Below are 27,298 nucleotides of genomic sequence, written 5' to 3' on the forward strand. Positions count from 1 at the left end.
AGCAGAGCTGTCTGAGGCCGCGGCCTGGTCGCGGTCGGTGGCTGAGGCTCCGGAAGGGGCAGTTTGCGGGACTCTGGCTCGGGGTCCCCGTTGCAGAGACAAGAACTGTCCTGTACTGACCGAGGTAGGAGAAGGGTCCGCCCTGCCCGAGCTGGCCCCCGCCGGGGCTGAGGTGACCAAGGGCGGTGGCCTCATCCCGAGCTCTGGAAGTCGTGGCTGCCCAGCCGGCAGCGCGGAGGAGATGCCCCAGCTGCGGCCCCGTTAAAGGCTGCGGCCTCGGGTCCGGCCCAGGCTGGGTGCCCCTGCCGCGGCGAGGAGGGAGCTGTCGTGGACGCCCCTGATCCTGCGTGACGAGGGCGGTGGTTGCGGAGCGACTGGCCCCCAGCCCGGCCCGGTTCGCCCGCACGGCGCCGCGGGCAGTGCCTCAGCTTCTTTCTCTCCCCTCCAGCTCTGCCCTCCACGCTACGTTCTTAGCCGGCCCTACCCTGAGCCATGTCGCAGGTAAATTGTGTTTCCTTTCTTCTAAATGCAGATGTTTACACAGGCTTTCCTTCTCCTGTAACCCCTACCCTTGTACCTGCCCTGCCTCCCTCTCTCGTGCTTGAGAGGACGTGAGAGGGTTCGCTGGGGGCTCGGCGCTGGGGGCGCTGTCCCGATGTGGGCGGGGTCTGAACGTAGACCTGGCTGTCCCGTTCTCCTTTTGCCAAACAAATTGGGTGGAATGAGGAGTGCTTTAGGCTTCTCTCTCCCGCTGCCGTTCTTTCACTTATTCGTCCTGTTTTTATTGATTATTTTATTATTATTATTTTATTGATTGTTTTAGTTGAGGCTAAATGCTTGGCAGGCAGTTGTGCTCCACAGAGGTGGGGGACAAGAAGGCCAGCCAGTCCAAATTATTCCGTCTGGATGCAGTTTCATTTCTCTGTCCTGCTTTTTTTTCATGCTTGTCTCCAAATCCAGAGGCTCTCCAACTTTTGCTGGGAGTCCAGTTTCCTTCTGTACTGCAGATCCCAGTGCAGTATATTATATTAGGAAACAGCTTCCTTTATTAGCCAATAATCTATAACAAGTTATAGCGACTTGAATTTTTGTTTTTAACTGTAAAATATAACTCTATCATACCTCTGGAACTGTTACTAGTTTGGGACTTTTAAAAATCCCCTTCATGCCTAATGGCTATGTGGATCACTCCAGTGCTGCAAAGCAGGGGCTTATTATTACCCCAACCCTGAGGGAAAAAGCTTTAGGTTCCACCCTGGAATGACCTTATACTTTAGTCTTTATTCTCTTGTTCCATGACTTTGCTGAAATTGTCTCCAAGTTTCACAGCTATTTCTCAGAAATGGGGATGCCTGGGATAAACCTGGGTGTGTGTCCCTTAAACAGGTGCTGCTGCTGTATGCTACAGCCAGTAGTGACTATGAAGAAATTCTTGTCAAATCATTTTAAAATGTTGTTGTTGGTTTAGTCACTAATGCATATCCAACTCTATGCAACCCCATGACTGTAGCCTCCCAGGCTCCTCTGTCCATGGGATTTCCCCAGGCAAGATCAGTGGAGTGGATTGTCATTTCCTTCTCCAGGGGATCCTCCCGACCTAGGGACCGAAGCCATGTGGCCTGTGCCTCCCACATTGGCAGGCGGATTCTTTACTGCTGAGCCATCAGGGAAGCCCCCGCTAAAGTAGGCTGGTATTAAGGAAAATATACATCCCTTATTAAACATAAAGGGATTGTCTTCATTATTCATAAAGTGTTGTGAGATCTTAAGAATGTTTACATGTTGTTCATATGTACAGTCACAAAATTATAAATTATCTCAGGACAAAGCATATTTTTTTTCTTCAACTACACAATAAAACAAAACAGCTAAGCTCTTACTTATATTCTTAATAATAACTCAGAATACTGAAAACTGTCATTGCACTACTTACGTACACTGTCCACCCTCCACAGTGGACTCATTTCACTCCTTGATCAGGGCCTTTGGGAGCATAGATGCTGGTTGTACAGATGTATGTATGTCATTTCAGGAGTCAGTGACATTCAGAGATGTGTCCATAGACTTCTCCCGGGAGGAGTGGGAATGGCTCCAGCCTGCTCAGAGAGATTTGTACAGACATGTAATGTTGGAGAACTATGGCCACCTGGTGTCACTGGGTAGGTATTTCCTCTCATCTCCTCTCATGCAGAACTTGACCTTTAGGATGACTGTTGTGAATCTTGATTATCTGACTGAATATTCCCAAGGAAGGAAAGTTTTTTTTGTTTTTTTTTTCTTTCAAGAGGAAGATTATAACTTCAACTAGTGTTTTGACATCTTTCATATTTATATCTGGCATTTCTAATAATGGCCTCTTTTTTGGTAAGGATTCAAGGACTAATTTTGAATGTATTTCATTTTCCACAAGCAGGTCTTAACATGTCTAAGCCAGATGTGGTTTCCTTATTGGAACAAGGGAAAGAGCCCTGGCTGGGGAATGGAGATGTAAGCAGAGAGCTGTTTCCAGGTGAGTGAGTGAGAAGCTGGTAATGAAGTTTTTTAAAATAACAACCCAACCAGTCAGTGAGAAAGCAGTACTTTTTTTATATGTTGGATAGAAAGTTTTCCTTGAAAGGTACCAGAGATACGGGAGGGAACTGTGAGGTCTTGCCCATGCAAGGGGATCACTTCACACCTACCTACCTGTCTGCCTTCAGTTCTCTTCTCATCCTTTTTCTCACTTTATTTCTCTTCTCTTTCTTTCAAAAATTGACATATGTGCTTTTATTGTCTTAAGTTAAAAGGTGTATATTTTTTCCTTTATATTGCTGTTCTAACCCTCTTAAGTGATTCATTAGGCTTTGGTTAATTAATGGGTTTATTCCTTCACTAATATATTAACAATATTTATTTTTTAATCTCATTAAGACTTTCTTTTAGGTAGTATGCCTCAGAGAGTAGAAGGCATGGCATAGTGAGATAGTGGGTCTGTAAATAACTTGGTTAGAGGTCCTCAAGTTGGCAGTTCAACAATGAGAAGAAAGGAATTTCCAGTTGGTGTTAAAAACCTGGGTAATTGAAATAGGGATAGTAATAACAGAAATAGAAAAGACAGAAAAAGGGTCAGTTTTTGAGAAAATGTGGTGAATTAGTTTGAGATATGCATGGTGTGAGTAGAGGACGGTATTTCCAAGTAGAGAGGTGCAACAGACTACTGGAATATGTCTTAGAAAAGAATTCAAATTAGGAATGTAAAAGTGGGAATCTTGTATTAAGAAGGAAAAAATAGAAGCAATGAGATTGATTGAGAAGGGCTTTGAAAGCCTTCTTCATGTTAGGTTGAAATAAAATTGCTGGTGAAGCTCTTTAAAAATCAATATGGCCATGCTCCGCCATTTAAGATTCTGACATAGACGACCTTTGGAGCCTAAATTGTATGTATTTATGACAATTTGCATAGGTTCTGTAGTTGATTCTGAAGCCAACCTCTGTTGGAAATATACTGGCCTTTAGAGAGTGGTCCTCTGGAGATAACAGGTGAACATTTACATTTAAAGAGAAGAAGCTAATGGAAGGACTAGTGACAGGACAGAAGATGCCTTGAAAACAGAGTTCTGACTTTGAGAGCAAGACTTTCAGGAATAAGGACATGGAAAGAGAGTCCCGTATGGCTGAAAGTCACAAGGTGGGACAAGTGCCCAGAAACTTCCTCATCAAAGAATGAGTTGAATAAAAAGCCTCGAATACCACTACTTTAATATAGCTCTTGAAATTTTTGTGTGCTCCTTCCAGTACCCCCTTTTTTTGGCGAGTTAAATTTTATTTGGGGCAAAATGAGCACTGCAGCCCGGGAGACAGCACCTCAGATAGTTCTGAGGAACTGTTCCCCCATAACTTTTTTGAAAGGTGAAATAGCTCACAGAAATAAGGCATAAAACATAAACATGCAGCTTAAATTATTATAAGACACCCATGTAACTACCACTCAGGTCAGTAAACACAGAAGTCCTGAGTCCCTAAGAGCTCTTTGGGTGCTCATCCCAGTCACCCCCCACTGCACCCCCTGCAAAGGTAATTAATTTTCTTTAATGATAGTAACTTCCTTGGTTTTCTTTATAGTTTTTTCAACTGTTTGTGTCTCTAGTCACTTGTTTACATCTGTATGTTTGTGAACTTTTTATACAGATAATCATAATATGTATGTTCTAATTTACTTCTCTCAAAATTATTATAGTATTCAGGTATTTTGCATATTGATCTACGAGTTTGTTTCATTGTACAAGTAGATACAACCCAGTTTATCCATTCTGTTATTGACAGGTTCTTGGGTTATTTGCAGTTTAGGGCTGTTGTAAGTAACATTGCTCTTGTCCTTGGGTCCTGGCACATCCTGGCACAGGGTTCCTATGGTTTATATCTAGAACTGGGATTGCTGAGCCAGAGGATGATGTGCCTCTTTCACATCATTAGATGATGCCAAAATGTTTTCCAAAGTGTTTTTACTGACTTTGCACTCCACAGACACCATAAGTGAGTTCCTCTTGCTCCCCATGTTTACCAAAACCATGTACTATTAGATATCATAATCTTCACACCTGTCAGGAGATAGCACACCTGTCAGGAGTGTGTGCAGTGGGAGCTTAATATAGTTTAAATGTGCATTCTACAATTACTGATGAAGTTGAGCACCTTTTCATATGTTTATTGAGTATTTTTATAAATTTATAAAATAAATATAAAGTTATAAAATAATTTATAAATTAAAATTTTTATAAATTTACCCTCATTTATGAAGTGCCTCTTAGTTTTTGCTGAGTGTGTGCAGTGGGAGCTTAGTGTGTGCAGTGGGAGCTTAATATAGTTTAAATGTGCATTCTACAATTACTGATGAAGTTGAGCACCTTTTCATATGTTTATTGAGTATTTTTATAAATTTATAAAATAAGTATAAAATTATAAAATAATTTATAAATTAAAATTTTTATAAATTTACCCTCATTTATGAAGTGCCTCTTAGTTTTTGCTCATTTATTGTATTCCTTTCTTGTTTTGTAGGAGTTACAAATTTTGGATACAAATCCTTTGCAATTCTGTTCACTTCAAATATCTTCTCTTACATGTGACTTACTTTTCCCCTTAAAACCTCTTTTAATGAACAGAAATCTTAATTCTAGTGTGGTCAGATTCATCAGTCTTTCCCTTTATGAGGTTTTTTTTTTTTTTGGATGTGTTTAAGAAATATTTCCCTACCATGAGGTCATGATGATGTTTTCCTAGATTTTCTTTTTTAAAAGCCTAGTCGTTTTGCCATTCACATTTAGATCCATGGTTCACTTTGGATTTATTTTTGTGTATCACATGACTTAGTGGTCAATTTTGGTGTCTTCTTTGTTGTCTTCCATTTCTCAAGGTACCATTTACTGATATGTCTGTCCTTTCCTTCACTGGTTACTCATAAATTAAGTTTTTGTGTCCTGGGTAGGAAGAATCAATATTGTGAAAATGACTATACTACCAAATGCAATCTGCAGATTTGATGCAATCCCTATCAAATTACCAATGGCATTTTTCACAGAACTAGAACAAAAAATTTCACAATTCATATGGAAACACAAAAGACCCCGAATAGCCAAAACAGTCTTCAGAAAGTTAAGTTTTTGTGTATGTTTCTGGGTTCCCTATTTTTTTTCTATTTTTCTATCTTTGCATAAATCAATACAGTCAGTTATGGATTTAATACTGGATAACATTTGATTGTATTTGCCTCACCTCATTCCTTTTTTTGCTGAATAATGTCATTTACAGACATCTTGACACTTCACTATATAGTACTTCATTATCATGTATAAAGTATAGGGATATTTTCTATACAATTGGAATATTTTCACATCAGAATAACAGTTTTCCCTAATTTTGTTTTAATGCACTATCCATATATAAATGACTCATAAATGTGTTTATAACTGGATTATCTTTTCCTTGTGGGATGATGAAATATTCCTCTATGTCCTGTAACTCTGAGTTGTAACTTTTTTTTAAATATTAAGACTTTTGGTCTTATTTAAATCCTGTTGAGATATTAACTTTATTTAAGCAGGCTGTCAATATGGATAAGTTCTAACCTGTTTTCTCTGTACATGGTTCCAACGACAGTCTGGTTTTCAAAGCCTTTGCAGGTCTATTTTATTTGTCCCCATAAGCACCTCTTAGTGGCCTTTCTGGAACTTAGACAGTGGGTTCAGCTTTAGGTGTGCTATTTAGGGTCAGATCCATGCATGCACAGTTCAAGGATGAGCCCAGAATTTCATACACAACTTTATGCGATCACTTTCTTGAGCTCCTTTTTTCACAATCTCCCCTTTCCTTTTTGGCTCGCAGGGCCCCCTCTTTCAGGTCTTCTGGATAGAAAGGTAGACCTTTAGGTTCCTCTTTGCACTTCTGTAACTTTGTCTGCCTCTATAGCCATGCAACAAGGGGACGGAGAGAAAAAACAGGGTGAGGGGTATTACCCCTGTACTCTTAGGACCATAGGTTTTTCTGCTGAGGGAGGAAATGTTACCCTGCCTTGGAGTGTTAATTGCCTATATGGCCATCCCTGCTGCAGCGTGCTTTGAGTTTGAGCAGAAGAGAATGGGAAATGAACAAACAAGATTTCTCTGTATGGACCCCTTTCCCATTTATAAGACAGAAATAGAGGCTTCTCTTGGAGCTCTTTACCTATTGCCCAGTTCTTGCTTTCAGATTGCATTTAACTTTAGGCCTGGAGAGAGTGGAGATGGGAAAAAATACAAGAAACTCACCACCAGTTGTGTTACTTTGTGTTCTGACTTCCTTCTGCAGTCAGCTTGCTACCATTTACCTTTTTAGAGTGCTCAGCTAGCTCCTTTATGCACTGTTCATGGTTTTCACTTGTACTTAGTGGGAGAGCAGCCAGAGTGTACTTACTCCATCTGTACACGCTGGGAGCCATTCATATTTTATAAGTGAAGGGAAAAAAAAAACCTCAGAGTTACAGCATGCATAAAGATCATGCTAATAAAGTGAGAGGATGAGGTTCAGTTTAGACTGAGCAAAAGTATAAAGTGTAGGAGGAAAATGGTGAGAATTAAGGATGGTTCTGGAAAGCACTGACTGGTCAGATCATACAGGTATTTTACAGGCCGTATTAATGAACTTAGAGTTCATCCCTAGGCTAATAGGAAGTCATCCAAAGATGTTAGGCTGGCGAGCACTTTAGTGACATCCTTCTGGCTGAAGTTTGGGAAACAGATTTATTGGAAGCAAGCCTAGGAAACAGGATAGCCATTTATGAGTTATTTCCATAAGGTAATCTAGATGTAATCATCACCTGAACCATGGAGGTGTCCAGGGAATGGAAGAAGGTATACAAATGGCAACAAAGTAAGGACGTGAACTCAGAAAGACCTGGTGATTGACTAGATAAATGACATGACGATGACTGAGGAATTGTGATTGACATCACTTTTTTTGCTGGTGGTATTATTTCTTGGAAGAAAAAAAGGATGAGCAAGTTTGAAAAAAGAAAGATTATATCAATTTGTAACTTACTAAATTTTGGATCTTTGGGATACTCAAGTATATAAATTCAGTAGGCAATTGAATATTCTAGATCTTGAGAGAGATCACAGTGCTTCTCAAATTTTAGTCCTCTGGATTGTTTTAAAACATACTTCCAGGCCCCTCTCCAGAAATTTTGAGTGATTAGGTGTGGAGTAGAACTCAAGAATTTACATTTTTAACAAGCCCCCGTGATACTGATGCTGAGTTAAAGTACACTTTTAGGAGTTACCTGTACAGCTTCTCAAGATTTTGAATTTTCTTTGTAAAATCTCTGTACCCCTGTTGTTGAGTTTATTCTTAAGCAACTTTTTAAAGTTTCTTTTCTAAGAAGTTATATTGCTTTTCTATAGGAATGCTAATGACTTTGTATATTTATCTCTCTCAGTCTTTAGCATTTTAATAATATCTTAAACCTTCCCTGCAAATAATATAATGATTTTTCTATTAATTAATAAACTATTTTTTTAAAAAGCAGCTTAGGTTCACAGCAAAACTGAGTGGAAAGTACAGAGTTCCCTTGCCCATTCCCACCCTTGCTTGGTCTTCCTGACAACATCCACAGTATTACATTTTTCACAACTGATGAACATACCTTGACATATCAGTATCACCCTAAGTCCATAGTTTACCTTAAAGGTTCTTTCTTGGTGTTGTACATTCTGTGCATTTTGACAAATGTTTAATGACATGTATCCATATGTTAGTATGATACAGAATAGTTTTACTGCCCTAAACATTCTTATTCTCTGCCTATTCATCACTCTCTTCCCCCAACCCCTGGCAACCATGGATCTTTTTACTGTTTCCATAGTTTTTCCTTTTCCAGAGTATCATATAGTTGAATTCATAGTATTTAGCTTTTTCAGATTGGCTTTTTTCACTTAATATTATGCATTTAAGGCTTATTCCTTTATACCTTTTCATGGTTTGATAGCTCATTTCTTTTTAGTGCTGAGAAATATCCCATAGTCTGGCTGTATCATGGTTTTCCATTCTCTTACTGAAAGACATCTTGTTTCTAAGTTTTGACAGTTATTAATAAAGCTGCTGTAAACTTCCATGTGTAGGTTTTTGTGTGGACATGTTTTAATTATTTATGTAAATACCAAGGAATGTGATTGCTGAATTGTATGATAAGAGGATGTTCTGTTTTATAGGAAACTGACAAACTGTTTTTCAAAGTGGCTGTACCATTTTTCATTCCCACCAGCAATGAATAAGAGTTCCTGTTGTTCCACATCCTTCCAGCATATGTTGTTAGAGAATCGAATTTTGGCTATTTTGATAGGTGTGTAGTGGTATATCATTTTAATTTACAATTTCCTAATGACATATGATGTTGAGTATCTTTTTATATTCTTACTTGCCACCTATATATCTTCTTTGGTGAGGTGTCTGTTCATGTCTTTTGCCTATTTTTAAATTGGGTTGTTCATTTTCTTATTGTTGAGTTTTAAGAGTTCTTTGTATATTTTGGGTAGTAACTTTTGTCAGATATGTATTTTTGCAAATATTTTCTCTCAGTCTTTTCATCCTGTCTTCTTACTCCCTTGACATTGGCTATTTCAGAACAGAGGTTTTTAATTTTAGTGATGTCCACCTTATCAATTACTTCTTTCATGGATTGTGCCTTTGATGTTATATCTAAAAAGTCATCAATATAACTAACATCATCTAGGTTTTCTCCTTTGTTATCTTCTAGAAGTTTTATAGTTTTGTATTTTACATTTAGTTCTGTGATCCATTTTGAGTTAATTTTTGTTAACAATGTAATCTGTGTCTAGGTTCATTTTTATGCATATGGATGTCTAGTTGTTCCAGTACCATTTTTTGAGAAGGCTGTATTTGCTTCTTATGTTGTCCTTGCTCCTTTGTCAAATATCAGTTGACTTTAATCATGCAGATCTGTTCTGCACTCTCTGCTCTGTTCCGTTTATCTCCTTGTCTAGTCTTGCACCAGTGCTGCTCTATACTGATTACTATAGCATTACAGAAGTCTTGAAGTCAAGAGTCAGTCCTTTGACTCTTGTTCAGTGTTATGTTAAGTATTCTAGGTCATTTTCTTTTTTGTATAAACTTTAAAGTCAGTTTGTTGAGATCTGTGAAATAACTTGCTGGGATTTTGATTCGAATTTTGTTGAATCTGTATACCAAGTTGGAAATAATTTTAAACTTCCAGAGTTGCAAATGCAGTTGTCATTTTCAAGTCATTCTGACAGCAAATAAAGTTTAAATAGAGGTGAGGATGATTAACCACCTATCCTTTATAATTATTTATCTTCCTAATAGTTTTGTTTTTCCCTCACCTTCAATTACTTATTTTTAGTCTCCTAATTCACCTACCTCTCTCTTATTTAATGTCTTCTGAATTTCTGGATTTCTGGATATACTGCTCAGATTTCAAAGACATGACAACTATAAAAGTCATGCAATGCTAAGATATGTTTTTCAATGTAATTCTCATTTTAAAATGGAAGAATGACATTTATGTTACTCAATACAAAAAATAAAAAAAATATTTGCTTTGTTTTTTCAGCTTCAAAGTCAAATGGTGAGATCAAAGAGTTTTCTCCAAAAAATGTCATATTTGAAGATGATTCATCCCAGTATTTGATAATGGAAAGATTTCTAAGCCAAGGCTCTGAGTATTCCAGTTTTAAAGAAGGCTGGAAATGTGAGGGTGATACTGAGATGCTGCAGGGAAATCAGGGATGCATCAGGCAAGTGACAGCTTCACATCAAGAAGCCCTGTCTCAGCATGTGAATGTCAGTGCTGTGGAGAGACCCTATGGATGCCATGAATGTGGAAAAACTTTCAGTCGGCGCTTTTCCCTTGTGTTACATCAGAGAACTCATACTGGAGAGAAACCATATGTATGTAAGGAATGTGGGAAAACCTTTAGCCAGATCTCAAACCTCGTAAAACATCAGATGATACATACAGGAAAGAAACCCCATGAGTGTAAAGACTGTAATAAAACATTCAGTTACCTTTCTTTCCTCATTGAACACCAGAGAACACATACTGGGGAGAAACCCTATGAGTGTACTGAATGTGGAAAGGCCTTTAGTCGTGCCTCAAACCTCACTCGACATCAGAGAATTCACATAGGAAAGAAACAGTATGTATGCAGGAAATGTGGGAAGGCCTTTAGCAGTGGCTCTGAACTCATTCGTCACCAGATTACACACACTGGAGAGAAACCTTATGAATGCATTGAGTGTGGAAAGGCATTTCGCCGTTCTTCACATCTTACCCGACATCAGAGTGTCCATACCTCCAAAACCCCCTATGAATGTAATGAATGCAGTAAAGCCTTCCGTTGCCACTCCTTCCTTATCAAACATCAGAGAATTCATGCTGGAGAAAAGCTATATGAATGTGATGAATGTGGTAAAGTTTTCACATGGCATGCATCCCTTGCACAACATATGAAAATTCATACTGGAGAAAAACCCTACGCATGTACTGAATGTGACAAAACCTTTAGTAGGAGCTTTTCCCTCATTCTACATCAGATAACTCATACTGGGGAGAAGCCCTATGTATGTAAGGTATGCAATAAATCCTTCAGCTGGAGCTCAAACCTTGCTAAACATGAGAGAACACACACTCTAGAGAACCCCTATGAATATGAAAATTCATTTAATTACCACTCATTCCTTACTGAACACCAGGGAATTCACACAATAGAAAAAACCTAAGAATGTATAGGTTAAAAAAAAAAAAGTAGTTAATGCCTTACTTTGACTTCAGTGAACTCTTGAAAAGAAGCCTTATGTGAATATGTTGTGATTAAAATGTGGTCTATGCTGTAGTCAGTATTCTGGAGAAAACCCCCAGGAATATTTGGGAAAGCCATTAATAGCTGCTCATTCTCTTTTGTAACAATAGAAGATGAAATCAATCAGTATTGAGAAGATTCTTCATCTGGTGATGGTGGTGGTGGTGGTGGTTTAGTCACTAAGTCGTGTCCAGCTCGACCCCGTGGACTGTAGCCTGCCAGGCTCCTCTGTCCGTGAGATTTCCCAGGCAAGACCACTGGAATGCTTTGCCATTTCCTTCTCCAGGGGATCTTCCTGACCCAGGGATCAACCCTGCATCTCCTGCATTGCAGGCAGATTCTTTACTGCTGAGTCACCAGGGAAGCCTGTACTTTTTCCTGGAGATTAGAAAATTCATAATGAAGAAAAGTCAAACACAATGAGAAATTTTAAAATACTCTTCCTAAGGGGGGAAAAGCAACCCTATAAATGAACTTAACACAGGGTGACTTTCTTCAGTATTTCAAACCTACTGAATTATACTGGGGAAAAACCACCATTGTAATGAGTGTGGCAAAATCTTAGAGTTCTAAGAAGTTATACTGGACAAAATTGATGTGGGAGTTTTCTGGTTTTTTTTTTTTTTTTTTAATGGGAATGTTTTGGCTTTTTTAAAAAGCAAATTCATAAAAGCTATGAATAAATCTTGATTTATAGTAAATTAAATGTGGTACTGGCTGAGTTTGTTTCTTCACAGCAAGTGTGATTCTTAAACTGCAACTATCATAATATTGATATCAAGAGTAGCGTGCTTTTGTAAACATAAAGATACAGAAGCATTTTTAGATATTTTATGGTTTTAACTTTGAGTCACAGTTTGGACCTAAGGTTATGATAATTCATGTTTACACTTGAATCTGACTAGTTGTCTTAATCAGTCTGAAATAACTGTAAATAAGGTACATCACAGGAAAATGCCAAGGTTGTTTTCCTCTTTTGCTCAAGAACATTTCTTTTGTAATCACATATTTGTCAAATCAATTATGTTTTCATCTCCACATATACCTGCCCATTCTTTATTCTCCCATTTTAAAGATTGTCTTATCTTTGAGGCATCTGACTGCTCCTTTTAAAGAACTTCTCTTGCATTTAGTACACGAAATACATGATTTAGCACTTGGATAAGTGCTTCATTCGGAGAAGGCGATGGCACCCCACTCCAATACTCTTGCCTGGAAAATCCCATGGACAGAGGAGCCTGGTAGGCTGCAGTCCATGGGGTCGCGAAGAGTCTGACACGACTGAACAACTTCACTTTCATTTTTCACTTTCATGCATTGGAGAAGGAAATGGCAACCCACTCCAGTGTTCTTGCCTGGAGAATCCCAGGGACGGGGGAGCCTGGTAGGCTGCTGTCTATGGGGTCGCACAGAGTCGGACACGACTGAAGCGACCTAGCAGCAGTAAGTGCTTCATTAATGCATATTTTTTCATGTTCTTTCACAAGGTGAAAGCTAACATATTTCTTTTCCACTCAATGTAACAACAAAACACATAGCAGCTAATATTTACTTTTCTAGAACCATTCAAAGCCTCAAACTATTAGAACAGCTCCACTCTATAAACCCCATTTTCCTATAGTGGTGGCCACTATGATTAATTTCCCTTGCATCCTGTGGCAATCTTTGATGAACAAGAATATATTTATCATCTCAAATATATTTGTTACATTCAGAGGTATGACCATAAACTTCTCCCAGGAGGAATGAGGCTGATTAAACTCTGCCCCAAATTTTTGTATGGGAATGTAATGATGGAGGACTATAGGAATCTGGTCTAAGGTGGGTACTATTCCTCCAAATTCAGAATCTGAATTTAGGAATCTGCCTTCTCCATAGGAAATATCAGGACGTAAGCTCCAAGTTGCCTGGCTGAATTTGTAGTCCATGTTCTTGAAGTAATGTTTTAAATTGGTACAAGTTGGAAGTGGCATGCATTCTGCTTTGGTTCTTCTACTGCTTCTCTTCCCTAGGATCTAGGAAAAACATAATATTTTGAATTATCTGTTTTCTCCTTATAAGCAGGACTTTCTATTTCTAAACCAAATGTGGTCTCCTTATTGGAGCAAGGGAGAATGAAGAATGATGGAAAAAATGGGAACAGGCCTATGCTCAGGTGAGTGAGGGGCACTCAGGAACAGAGTGTCTTTGCAGGCCACCACAAAGTCAGTTCACCAGATATGTTGCTTGAATAATTTTATAAAAAATAAGAACTTTCCCCTAAAATTTACTTCATGCAGCATCATTCTGAACTACATAATTCACCCAAAGTTCCTCTTGTTCGTTTGTGGTAAAATACTTCAGAAAATAAGAACTATGTTGTTGTTTTTCATTTAATTAAAGTACAGATAATGCATCAAATACATTAAAATATAGTTAATTCCTAAATTATACAATAAAAGATACGTCAAAACACTGAAAAGAGTGAAAGTTTGGATATTTTCATTTATACAGTATGCTTTCTTTGTCATAGCAGTGCAGTGCTGGCAATTTTGCTTTCACTCAATTTTAGTACAGAAATCTGTATTACATCTTTCCATGGTTAACATAACAGTTTTTTTAAATAAGCTATTGCAGAGGTAGCAGAAGACTAAAAGAAAAGCTTCTTGTTTTTCAAGATGAAATTCAGTAACAATGGCCAGCCAAATACAAGATAGAAAAGAAAATGGCAGAAATAAAGTATATGATGTACTTTAAATTACTCGTATATTATTTCAGTTCCAATTTGTTTGACAAAGAAACAATAGTGACATATAGTGTGACCATCTCAATACATGTGAAAGGGTAAACATCCAATATGAACATTTTAATCTATGTAGTATAAGGAGTTTGTATTTCAGATATACAAGTATTTTAGGTTTGCATACTCAAAAGATGTGAAACACCAGAAGGAAACCATTGTAGCTCTGAAAGAGTTGCAATATTTTTATGACTCTGTTGTCATGATTATCCAATTATCCATACTAAAACAGAGACAGAGGAGAGAGAAGGGAAAAAAGATGAGTGTAAGGCACAGACATTTAGGACAAACTCAAAAGTTCTAACGTGTAGTTACAGTCTTTTAAGAAGAGAGAATGACAGAAGAAATAGTTGAGGAATTCACTCAAGAATCTTAGAAATGATGCAAGATAATCTACAGATTCAAAAAGCTGAGCAAATTCCAAGCAGGCACATTGTAATAAAAAGTAAAACCTGGTTATCTAAAACTGGTATGGGATAGGAGAGATTACCTTCAAAGGAGCAACAATAAGACTGAAAACTTCCTGCTCAAATGAAATGATGGAAGTCAGATGATAATGAAACAATGCCTTTAAAGTGCTGACAAGGAAAAAAACCAGAGATCAAATTGCCAACATTAGTTGGATCATAGAAAAAGCAAAAGAGTTCCAGAAAAACATCTGCTTTATTGATTATGCCAAAGCCTTTGACTGTGTGGATCACAACAAACTGTGGAAAATTCAAGAGATGGGAATACCAGACCACCTGACCTGCCTCCTGAGAAATCTGTATGCAGGTCAAGAAGCAACAGTTAGAAATGTGCATAGAACAACAGAAAGGAGTATGTCAAGGCTGTATATTGTCACCTTGATTATTTAACTTATATGCAAAGTACCTCATGTGAAATGCCAGGTTGGATGAAGCACAAGCTGGAATCAAAATTGCCGGGAGAAATACCAATAACCTCAAATACACAGATGATACCACCCTTATGGCAGAAAGCAAAGAAGAACTAAAGAGCCTCTTGATGAAAGTGAATGAGGAGAGTGAAAAAGTAGGCTTAAAACTCAACATTCATAAAACTAAGACCATGGCATCCGGTCCCATTGCTTCATGGCAAATAGATGGGGAAACAGTGAGAGACTTTATTTGGTGGGGGGGGCGGGGGGCTCCAAAATCACTGCAGATGGTGCCTGCAGCCATGAAATTAAAAGATGCGTGCTCCTTGGAAGAAAAGCTATGACCAACCTAGACAGCATATTAAAAAGCAGAGACATTACTTTGCCAACAAAGGTCCATCTAGTCAAGGCTATGGTTTTTCCAGTGGTTATGTATGGATGTGAGAATTGGACTGTGAAGAAAGCTGAGCACTGAAGAATTGATGCTTTTGAACTGTGGTGTTGGAGAAGACTCTTGAGAGGCTGTTGGACTGCAAGGAGATTCAACCAGTCAATCCTAAGGGAAGTCAGTTCTGAATATTCATTGGAAGAACTGATGCTGAAGGTGAAGCTCCAATACTTTGGCCACCTGATGTGAAGAACTGACTTACTGGAAAAGACCCTGTTGCTGGGAAAGAATAAGGGCAGGAGGAGAAGGGGATGACAGAGGATGGCATCACTGACTCTATGGACATGAGTTTGAGTAAGCTCCAGGAGTTGGTGATGGACAGGGAAGCCTGGCATGCTGCAGTCCATGGGGTCACAAAGAGTTAGACACAACTGAGTTACTGAACTGATACTGATACCAATCTAGATTTCTATACCAACTAAAAAATCCTTCAACGTTGAAATAAGGATGTTTCAGATAAACAAAAACAGAGGGAATTTGTGTAGCACAGCTATGACTAAAAGAAATAATACAATGAGCTCTTCAGGCAGTATGAACTGATCCTAGATGGAAACTCGCAATACAGAAGTATTGGGAAACTAAGGCCTATGGGCCAAATCAAGGCCAGTGAGCTAACAATGGATAATATTTTAAATGGTTGCTTTAAAAGATGAATATGCAAGAAATATAAATGAATTTGACACAGTAGTTTGTGGTAGTTTAAAATATACATGAAACTAGAGAAGCATGATAATTAATACATGGTAAGAGGGGATGGATGGATGGAGCCAGCATTGGGAAAGTGGTAAAAGTACTTGTTTGGCTCTCTCTTGATCTAGGGGCCAATTAATTAGTATATTCTATTTGAGAAAATTCACTAAGCTATACACATTTCTCTATTATGTTTCAGTAAAAAAAAAAAGAGTTTTTATAAGTCTCCCCCAAAATTATTAAGCTTCAACTTTAAAACAAGAAGTTACTACCAGAATTCCATATTGTCTTAGAAAGCAGCAACCAATGCTTCACGGGACTTAAGATACCCACACAGAGTTAAGGCTGGATCAAGTTTTGTTACTGAGAAATGACTTCAAATAATTTTCTATTGAACATTATACAGTACGTCTCAGGACAGGAAACTTGTTCAGTCCTTCAAAGAAATTTCAAAGCAAAAAGGCAGCAGACCTTGGAGACTGGGTGTTAATGACTTGGGAGAAAGAGAGCAAGTCTTCAGTAACACTTTCAAAAAGTCTACCTTTAAAGGGTAGGAGAGAGGAAAGGTAGTAAACAAATTTGTTATACTTTTAAAACTTTTTAAAAATTAATTTTTAAAGTATTACATTCTGTATCACCAATACTCTCAATATCACAGAGGAAAACATTATATATAAAAATGGAAATTGATCAGAAAATAGAAATTTCAGATTCAATGTGAAATTTTGCTGACTGGTGAAAAATGTAACTTTACCTGTTTGCTATGCCTTTCTTAAATTATAGGGCAGTTTATGTCATTACATTTATTAGTCTGTGAATTTCCTACTGATGTTAAATATGTTAATTACTGTCTTAACAGAACTCTTTATGCTAAGTAAATGACAATTTTCTGTAATTCAAATTTCACACAAGAACTGCTACAGTAGACTCCTAGTTTCCCAGGATTTTTACAATAGCCAGTGTAATTTTTAAAAAAGCAATAATTTCAACCTCTGAGGAAAGATTTCTAAAGAACTTCTGATAGCTCTTCAAATAAAATATACACTCATGCTGGAGCTGGTATGTGGCCTACATTCCAACCCAGTCTCATATATTCTTCTCTTTACCCCCTTGCCTGTCCATGTTCCACTGACCTATGATTTATTTAAAGAAACAAACGAGGACTTTTGTTCTTGTTATTCTACTTACAAAGCTATTCTGTCCCTCCACCTCTCCAATTCCCCATGGATGACTCCTTTCTTTTCCTTCAGGTTTCAGCTTGAATGTCACCATCTCATGGAAGCCTTTCCTGACTGCCTTATCTAACATATGTTTCCTTATTATTACATCTCATTTGTTTCCCTTATATTATGAATTTTGCCTAGAGGTCAGTTTAGATGAAGTCTAAAAAGAGCCCAGGCCCTTTAGCAACATTTTCAAAACATGCCTTTAAAAAACTGTAGACAGAAAAGCTGGCTTAAAATATGTTTTTAAAAAATTATCTGATATTTTTAAATGGCTAGAATTTATATATTCAACAATAGCCTGAGAAAATATATTTATAACTTTGAAGATATTAAAATCATGCTTTTGAAAATTATCTAAGTAGTTTATGTTGGAATTGTTTACTATTTTAAAAAAAATACACAACTTAGCTCCATTTACTACATAACCTAGAAACTTTAACAACAAAGAAGTAAAACAAAAAAATTTATGACTCAGAAATAACCACTGATAATATTTTGGAATATATTCTTCTAGGATAGTTCAATGCACATATATACATACATATTTACAATATATATTTTAACAAAAACATGGTTATACTCAACTTAAATGTGAAATGCCAGGCTGGATGACTCACAAGCTGGAATCAAGATTACCATTAGAAATAGCAACAATCTCAGATACACAGAAGATACCACTCTCATGACAGACAGTGAAAACTTTTCACCCTATTAATGAGGGTGAAAGAGGAGAATGAAAAAGCTGGCTTGAAACTCAACATTAAAAAAACTAAGATCATGGCATCCAGTCCCATCACTTTATGGCAAACAGAATGGGAAAAAGTGCAAACAGTGACATTTTATTTTCTTCAGCTCCAAAATCATTGAGAATGGTGACTGCAGCCATGAAATTAAAAGATGCTTGAATGCTCCTTGAAAGGAAAGCTATGGCAAACCTTGACAGTGTGTTAAAGAGCAGAGACTTCACTTTGCTGTATAGTCAAAGCTACAGTTTTTCCAGTAGCCATGTACGGATGTAAGAGTTGTACCATAAAGAAGGCTGAGCACCAAAGAATTGCTGCTTTATGGTGCTGGAGAAGACTCTTGGGAGTCCCTTGGACTGCAAGGAGAACAAACCAATCAATCCTAAAAGAAATCAACCCTGAATATTCATTAGAAGGACTGATGCTGAAGCTGAAGCTCCAATACTTTGGCCCCCTGATACTGGGAAAGACTGAAAGCAAAAGAAGAAGGGGGCAGCAGAGGATGAGATGGTAGATAGCTGCACTCACACAATGGTAATAAATTTGAGGAAACTCTGGGAGAGAGCAGAGGACAGAGGAACCTGGCATCCTGCAGTCCATAGGGTTGCAAAGAATTGGACATGACTTAGCAACTGAACAACAGCAACAATTTAAAAATCAAAATACAATATATTCCCAGCTGTCAATAAACACAGAACATTCTAATGAGCATATTATATTCCATTTTATGGAAATACATAATTTTAAAAAAACAATTAGCTGTTAGAGGGAATTTAAGAATTTTAGTTTTTCACTACAGTATGAAACTCAGGTGACTGTTGTTACTTATATGTCGGGAGCCACATTAGGCATTACTGACAAAATGGAGGCACAGCCCCAACTCCCTCTCCTTGTTCCACAGGCACGGACCTGGGATGAAGGAGTTAGGCCTTGTGATTCTGACTTGTTTTTTCCTCTCCTTGGCTGAGTTGACTGACAAGAATATTAAGGTGCTTATTGGTCTTGAGAGGAACATGAGAAGGCACAAAGCCTTCTGCAGCTGTGCTCAGAGAATAATTCATAGGGTTAATCATTGACATTTGTTCAAGGACCTTTACAGAAGAGTGTTCCAGGATGAGCACGTAGGCAGCAGCTTGAGGCCATGGGAGGGATTGCTATCTGAAACCTATATGTGAGGGAAATGTTTATGGCAAAGGAGTTTGCTGAATTTACGGCTTCAGATCAGATCAGTCGCTCGGTCGTGTCCGACTCTTTGTGACCCCATGAATCGCAGCACGCCAGGCCTCCCTGTCCATCACCAACTCCTGGAGTTCACTCAGACTCACGTCCATCGAGTAGGTGATGCCATCCAGCCATCTCATCCTCTGTCGTCCCCTTCTCCTCTTGCCCCCAGTCCCTCCCAGCATCAGAGTCTTTTCTAATGAGTCAGTTCTTCGCATGAGGTGGCCAAAGTAGGAATAATTAAAATAGAAGCTAAAGATTTAAGGAATGTTGTGATTTTAGCATATTTTACTATAGCTTCTAGAGATTAGGAATTTTGGAGATATTAGTGGTTAGAAGCCTTTTAGAGAAAGTGAGCTCAGGATACTAGGGGCAAACAGGATTTAGAAAGATAAGAAATAAACTGAGGAATGTGGTATGCAGCCCAGACATTAGCATAAGTTACTATGTATTCACAAGGACACATGAGAAGAAGTAGATAAGAGAATCGCTGAGGCGGGAACTCCTTTTGAGGGGCAACAATGATTTATGGAGACAACAAATCTGGGTCAGGGGGAACTGAAAATGCCAAACCTCTGACCTAATGCTTTTGTAAAAGTATAAAAGAGAATCTTAAGCTTAAATAAATATTCAGTCCAAGAAAAATGAGAGGCTGCATCGTTACTCGGTGACACCGCCCATCTCTTCAGGTTGATTCCCTGGCTGCTGGAGCTGGTCTCCAGCACTTATACATGTTTGAATGAAGGATTCTTCTATAAAAGCTAAGAAAAAATTGCTAGGTTAAAGGCTAGGAATATTCTCACTCTGCACATATACTGCTTACGTGTCTCCCAGAAAGGTTTTATGAATTTTTGCTTCCATCAGTAGCCTAAAGAACACAGCACCGTCACAAGTATTTGGGTCATTTCACTCCTTTTCTATGAACAGTGACCAAAGTATACGAATTTGAGGATGTAGGAGGCAGGGGGAGGGAACATGAATAATTAAACTGCAGTTCTCTTAACAGTCTTAGTTTCTGCATGCCTGTCAATTGTTGGAATATCTTGCTATCCTGACTGTGACTCTCATGCTTAAAGAGAAAAGACATTTTGATTCCACGCAATTTTTGCCTTATACAATCACTTAAAACCCAATTCTTATTTTAAATTCATCCTCCACTGAAACACTAAGTAAACAAAAGACACATAATTTGGGGCGGGGGGTGGGGGGGGTGGAAATACAAATATTTAAATGAGTACCTATTATGGGCCAAGTACTAGGAATAAAACAATTAACAAGTTAGAGTTCCCATCTTACCAAAGCTTAAAGTTTAGATGGTAAGATACATAATTAAATAGGAAATACTGTGAAAGTTTGAAAAGTATGTTAGAGCAGATACAGGATACAATACCTAAAGGATGAACAGGCCAGGTTAAGGTCCAGAGAGAATGAAGAGATGGAGTAGCAAGGGATGTGGCCTGAAAAGACAGGTAAAAGTTTGAGCATAAAAGGTCTTGTAAAACATTTAAAAGGAGGGAAAAGACAGTGGAGGATTTAAAAGTGAAAAGTAATACAATCATATTAGTGCCTTACACTAATCACCCTGGGAGCAGTGTGGAGCACAGATGAAAGGAAAGCAAAATATACTAACAATCTTATTCATGCAGTATTGGTTGTTATTACAAAATATCTGGAAGAGAAAATGGATTAAATGTACATTATAATATATCCACATAGTCAAATACTAAGCTATTTGGATGAAATCAATGAAAGAATGAAACAGCATGCACTGACATAGAAAGATATGCTTTTTAAAAAGATACAGAATGAAAGCTATGACTCAATCTTTATAAAAAGGAAAAACCAAGGTGAAATATGCTGGGTGAGACTGGGCCTGAGTCCACAGCTTCTGGTGTATCAAGTTATTGGTAAGCCAAAACTAGTACATAAATTCCAACCCCCATTTAAGCAGACCACAACTCCTTTGCTGAACATCATTTAAGATGATCTCCTCATGCAAGGACCACATGCATTTTGGGATCCTTTTCTAACTGCTGCCTGCTACTGCTATACCCTGGAGGGCTGCAAACACCTAATGAACAAAAGGAATATTTGGAGCCATAGCATGGATGCAGGTGCTCCTTTCCAGGAGCACCTAGAAAGGTTACGTAGGAAGTTAAGCATGAGCAAGCAACAAGCGATGGCCTAGCCAAAAAGGATGCAAGCTGATTTCTAAACCCCACCCCAGGCATGGCAAGGAGAACTCACAGATATGCTACAGAAATAAACCGCAGTGACATGTGGCAGAGGCACATGGCGGATGCAAACTAACCACAGGGGCTTCTCCAACTCCTGCACATGGCAGCTGTGTCCTCAAGTAACCTTAGGCAGCAGCTGCTGCTCCTGCTGCTGCTACGTAGCTTCAGTCGTATCCGATTCTGTGCGACCCCATAGACGGCAGCCCACCAGGCTCCCCCGTCCCTGGGATTCTCCAGGCAAGAACACTGGAGTGGGTTGCCATTTCCTTCTCCAATGCATGAAAGTGAAAAGTGAAAGTGAAGTTGCTCAGTGGTTTCCAACTCTTCGTGACCCCATGGACTGCACCCTACAAGGCTCCTCCATCCATGGGATTTTTCCAGGCAAGAGTACTGGAGTGGGGTGCCATTGCCTTCTCCGATTAAGGATTCATAAATATCCTAAATATTCATACATCTGATTATAGCAGACTGAGTTAAGGGAAAGATATGCACAATAGAGTCTGTTGTTATGTAACTTGCAACTGTCAGTTGGCCTTGAGTGTATGCCCATTTGCATTCCCTTTCCTGACTGGTGGCGGATATAAACCCTATTTTGTACAGGGCAGAATCAAGATGAGATGTGGAGAATAAAAAGGGAAGTCAAGAGGGCTTGTGGCCAATCCTTCGGGGCTGGCCTGTTCTCACATCTAGGGAGTGTACTATCCTCTGTCTGTTAAATAAAAGATCTGTCTGCTTGAGCTGTAACCAGTCTGTTGTCTCAAATCCTTGCTATGATGAGATAGGAGCCGAGAAATCCTGCCTGAGCTATAATTAGTCCGACATTCCAAATCTTTGTTATGATGAGACAAGAACCGAAGGAGAGAAATAAATGGACCTGACATTTCCAAGCTACGTGTGAATCCTATTAGAATATCCCTCATCTTAGAACCTGCTGGGATTTAATCTAGGCCCCTCTAAATTTTGTTTTCACTGGTCACAGCCCAGTATCAGCCTACCCTCAGCTCTGATATTTTCTGTCTGTATAGCCATCATGACAATCTTCTGTATTCCTCATGCCACAGTCATAAACTCCAAATTCATACCCTTCTGGAAACTTTCCATGGTGCCCTCTGAGATCTCCCTGAGTGATAAAGAAACTCCTTTATTCCTCAATAACTTCCCTACAAATTCCCTTCATTTCTTTGTATTAACAAACTTGGCTACCCCATGACAAAAACTCTGTGTGCAGGCTAAGTTGCTTCAGTGGTGTCTGACTCTTTGAGACCCATGGATTGTGGCCCACCAGGCTCCTCTGTCCATGGGATATTCTCCAGGCAAGAATAATGAAGTGGGTTGCCATACCCTCTTCCGGGGTATATTCCTGACCCAGGGATCAAACCCACATCTCTTACATCTCCTGCATTGGCATTGGCAGGCAGGTTCTTTACCACTGAGCCACCAGGGAAGCTTGGAAAAAACTTACTCAACAACATTCACACGAAAGGGCTATTTATTCCCATGCACTCCGTATCTATAGGCTGTTCTAATCAATTGCTACCTCTTGTAAAAAAAACAAAAACAAAAACGCCCAAAACGAAAAAACTATTTGAGACTCATACCAGCTAGTTACAACTTTCTCTCTTCTTTGTTGTTACCTTCTATTCAACTGGACTCTCATCATTCACTTAGACTTTCCTATTTGTTTTACTGTCTTCTCCAGAGGAGGCCTATTAGTAACTGGAGCACGGTGAGGTGTCAGGGGGAGAGGAAGGGCGGGGGGTCACTTTCACATACATAGTCTTCTTCTCTAAAGCCTCTGACCAGTCTTTCATTCATTTCACTCTTGGTAGATTATCTTGGCATGAAATCTATAGTCTCATTTCTATATTCTTTCTGCTGGCCAAGAACAGGGGGAATGACTCATCTTGGCCATGCAACCTGCCTGGGATAAGGAATTTTGTAGCTGGACACATGTTCTCTAAGCAAAACTGGGGTACTGTTAGTAAAAGAGAAGGAGGAAACATAGCAATTAGCAGTTATCTGCTGCACTGGGCCAGAGAGTAGTTCTTAAGAAACCAAACAAGCTGTATTGTACAGCTCAGACACTCTTAAGACAGCTCTTGCTGCTGCTGCTGCTGCTGCTGCTAAGTCGCTTCAGTCGTGTCTGACTCTTGAGAGTCCCTTGGACTGCAAGGAGATCCAACCAGTCCATTCTGAAGGAGATCAGCCCTAGGATTTCTTTGGAAGGAATGATGCCAAAGCTGAAACTCCAGTGCTTTGGCCACCTCATGCAAAGAGTTGACTCATTGGAAAAGACTCTGATGCTGGGAGGGATTGGGGGCAGGAGGAGAAGGGGATGACAGAGGATGAGATGGCTGGATGGCATCACCTACTCGATGGACGTGAGTCTGAGTGAACTCAGGGAGTTGGTGATGGACAGGGAGGCCTGGCATGCTGTGATTCATGGGGTCGCAAAGAGTCGGACACGACTGAGCGACTGAACTGAACTGAACTGACTGATCCACACTGTCCTTCTGACTGAGTTTGCTTCCTGGAGCGTTTGGCTATAACATTTCATGCATTGGCTGGGAAGCTCCTCACTATGAGGAGACAAGTCCTATTTGGGGCTACTCTGAGACTTTGCGACTCAGATCTTCTAGAGGGGGGAAGGCACCTCTCCCTTCTGGAAAGAGTCCATTTCCCGAGGCCTGGATCTTTCATATTAGTGGGTAGTGAACAGCAGCAGGGGAGTTGAGCACTTGGGTAAGGAGGTTCCCACCCAGCAGGGTGGAAGAGGGGGCCTGATCAAACCCCTGGGAGGGAATGGGGAAGACACTGACTGTGACTGTTATAAAGGAGGTGCTGTCCGCATTGTCTTGAGGTAAATTATTACCAGGCGATTGTGAGAGGGCTTTTGAAGGAAAAACTTGGGTGAATGTCACAAAGAAGGTGGTGTCCACGTCGTCTTGGGGTGAATTATTACCAGGCAATTGTGAGAGAGATTTTGGGGAAAGAAACTTGGTCTTTGTGTGCTCATATTCTGCCCTCCTCGAGAAGGTGTCCCATCTGTTGTGAAATTCTTGATCCCCTCAGAATTGTCAGGCTAGAAGGAGGGGGATACATAAGTGAGTATGAATTGGCTTTTCCGGAGATGGCCTGGAACATGGGATATTTAACCCATCTGTGTTTTCATCTGCACCTGATCAAGCCCACCAAGGTAGAACAGACTTAGAACATGTGGTGTTCTGGTTGGGCCATCCAACCAGCAGGTGAAGACACGCTGATCCCCCTTCTCCCTCTGGGATCCGGCAGGTAAGGCTCTTCTCACCCCAATGGCAATTTAAATGTTTCATTGAGTGGAAACAGCAGAAGTACATAGGGTACTGAGAACTTTGTACACAGAACAAAAAGAAAAGGAAGAAGAAGGTCCAAGAAGGTAAGCAAGATGGGGGGAAGTGAATCTAAAGCAACTGTATTGGAGTGCATGATTAAAATTTTAAGAAGGGATTTGGAGGAGACTCTGGGGTGAAGGAAACGGCAACCCACTCCAGTGTTCTTACCTGGAGAATCCCAGGGACAGGGGAGCCTGGTGGGCTGCCGTCTATGGGGTCGCACAGAGTCGGACACGACTGAAGTGACTTAGCAGCAGCAGCAGCAGCAGCAAAACACCACTTCCTGTTTTAGATGTGTAGCGCTAGTAGGATGGAGAAGGCAATGGCACCCCACTCCAGTACTCTTGCCTGGAAAATCCCATGGATGCAGGAGCCTGGTAGGCTGCAGTCCATGGGATCGCTAAGAGTCGGACGTGACTGAGCGACTTCACTTTCACTTTTAACTTTCATGCATTGGAGAAGGAAACGGCAACCCACTGCAGTACTCTTGCCTGGAAAATCCCATGGATGGAGGAGCCTGGAGGGCTGCAGTCCGTGGGGTCGCTAAGAGTCAGACACGACTGAGCGACTTCACTTTCACTATGGGGTAAAGATGGTGCCTAACCACCTCCGCATACTCTGAGGTCGAATGGCCCACTATGGGGTAGGAATGGCCACCAGAGGGCACCATGTACTTCAAAATAGTGGAAGCAGTCTATACAGTAGTCACAGGAGAGCCAGGACACTCGGATCAATATCCATATATTGACTCGTAGCTATGGTTGACTCGAGATCCTCCTCCTTGGGCAAGGCTCTACATTCAGAAAGGGAAAGGGAAAATATTAATGGTACAAAAATTGATGACAAAAAAGAAATTTTGCAGGATCCAGACAGGGACGATTTGCACCTTCCCCCATAATGGATGACCCACTGCCGTCCAATTCTCCATCTGGACCGGAGGCCACCTTGCCCAATCCAGGGCCTGCTGGGGCTCCCGCAGCTGCCCTCCCACCAGCTCCCCCAGAGATCATAGAGCTGCCATCTTGGCAAGCTCCAATCCCAGCAAAGGAGCTTCTAGTCAACACCCACAGGATTCAGCCCCAGAGAACCTCCTAAACTATACCCACCTCTCCCAGTGAGTACTGACAGGGAAGGGGGAAGGAAACACTGGAGGCTGCACTCCGCCAAGGAGCAAGGGGAAAGGGCTCCACTACAAATGCCCCTCAGAGAGCTTCAGCAGCCCCAGTTCAGGGAGCAGACGGACATTACCACCAACCTCCTGTAGCTTGTCATTACCAACCGTTTTCCTCTATGGACATATTAAATTGGCAGAAACACACTCCACCGTACTCGGAGGAGCCACATGGCATAATCAGGCTGATGGAGACTATTTTTCCAACCCACTGTCCTACATGAGATGGCATAATTCAGTTGCTACTCTCCCTCTTCAGCACTGAAGAAAGACACAGGATCCATACTGAGACTAGAAAATTGCTATGAGAAATAGTCCCTGAGGGTATCATGAACCCACAGTGGTGGGCAGAATTAGCCACCCCTGATGAAAGGCCTGATTAGGACTATAACATAGAGGGAAGGAAGGGGTGGCTATTTTGCAATGTCTCAAGAGGGGGGCCCGAAAGCTTGTTAATATGGCAAAACCTAACCGAAGTAGTCCAAAAGGAAACTGAAAACACCTACTGAGTTTTATGAAACACTATGCAAGACCTGTAGACTTTCAGTTTAGTTCAGTTCACTTGCTCAGTCATGTCCAACTCTTTGCGACCCCATGGATTGCAGCACGCCAGGCCTCCCTGTCCATCACCAACTCACGCAGTTTACCCAAACTCATGTCCATTGAGTCAGTGATGCCATCCAACCATCTTATCCTCTGTCATCCCCTTCTCCTCCTGCCTTCAATCTTTCCCAGCATCAGGATCTTTTCAAATGAGTCAGCTCTTCGCATCACATGGCCAAAATATTGGAGCTTCAGCTTCAACATCAGTCCTTCCAATGAACACTGAGGACTGATCTCCTTTAGGATGGACTGGTTAGATCTCCTTGCAGTTCAAGGTACTCTCAAAGAGTCTTCTAAAACACCATACTTCAAAAGCATCAATTCTTCGGAGCTCAGCTTTATTCACAGTCCAACTCTCACATCCATACATGACTACTGGAAAAACCATAGACTTGACTAGACGGACCTTTGTTGGAAAAGTAATGTCTCTGCTTTTGAACATGCTGTCTAGGTTGGTCATAACTTTCTTGCCAAGGAGTAAGTGTCTTTTAATTTCATGGCTGCAGTCACCATCAACAGTGATTTTGGAGCCCCCAAAAATAAAGTCAGCCAATGTTTCCACTGTTTACCTTTCTATTTGCATG

The 27,298-nt window shown here is 40.1% G+C and overlaps 2 protein-coding genes across 6 annotated transcripts in view; one reads left to right on the plus strand and one right to left on the minus strand.

Moving 5' to 3' along the window:
• ZNF140 (zinc finger protein 140) lies at positions 1–12,054 on the plus strand. 4 transcript variants are annotated; one of them, XM_024977634.2, is made up of 5 exons: positions 1–501; positions 2,033–2,159; positions 2,411–2,509; positions 8,721–8,851; positions 10,100–12,054. In XM_024977634.2, exons 4-5 carry the CDS (start codon positions 8,776–8,778, stop codon positions 11,266–11,268), a joined length of 1,245 nt encoding a protein of 414 aa, XP_024833402.1. In that variant the 5' UTR covers positions 1–501; positions 2,033–2,159; positions 2,411–2,509; positions 8,721–8,775; the 3' UTR covers positions 11,269–12,054. The 4 variants fall into 4 exon arrangements, with proteins under 4 accessions (XP_024833402.1, XP_005217761.1, XP_059732277.1 ...); XM_005217704.5 differs by lacking the exon at positions 8,721–8,851 and having other exon boundaries at positions 1–124; positions 449–501; XM_059876294.1 differs by lacking the exon at positions 8,721–8,851.
• Positions 11,193–27,298, minus strand: part of ZNF891 (zinc finger protein 891) — a 35,533-nt gene continuing 19,427 nt past the window's right edge. For both annotated transcript variants that reach the window (XM_059875862.1, XM_059875861.1), the window contains one exon: positions 11,193–25,733. The gene's annotated coding sequence lies outside the window, so the exon portion shown is untranslated. The remainder of the gene's footprint in view (positions 25,734–27,298) is intronic.

The sequence above is a fragment of the Bos taurus genome, chromosome 17 (assembly GCF_002263795.3).
Source record: "Bos taurus isolate L1 Dominette 01449 registration number 42190680 breed Hereford chromosome 17, ARS-UCD2.0, whole genome shotgun sequence".
Classification (NCBI taxonomy): Eukaryota; Metazoa; Chordata; class Mammalia; order Artiodactyla; family Bovidae; genus Bos; species Bos taurus.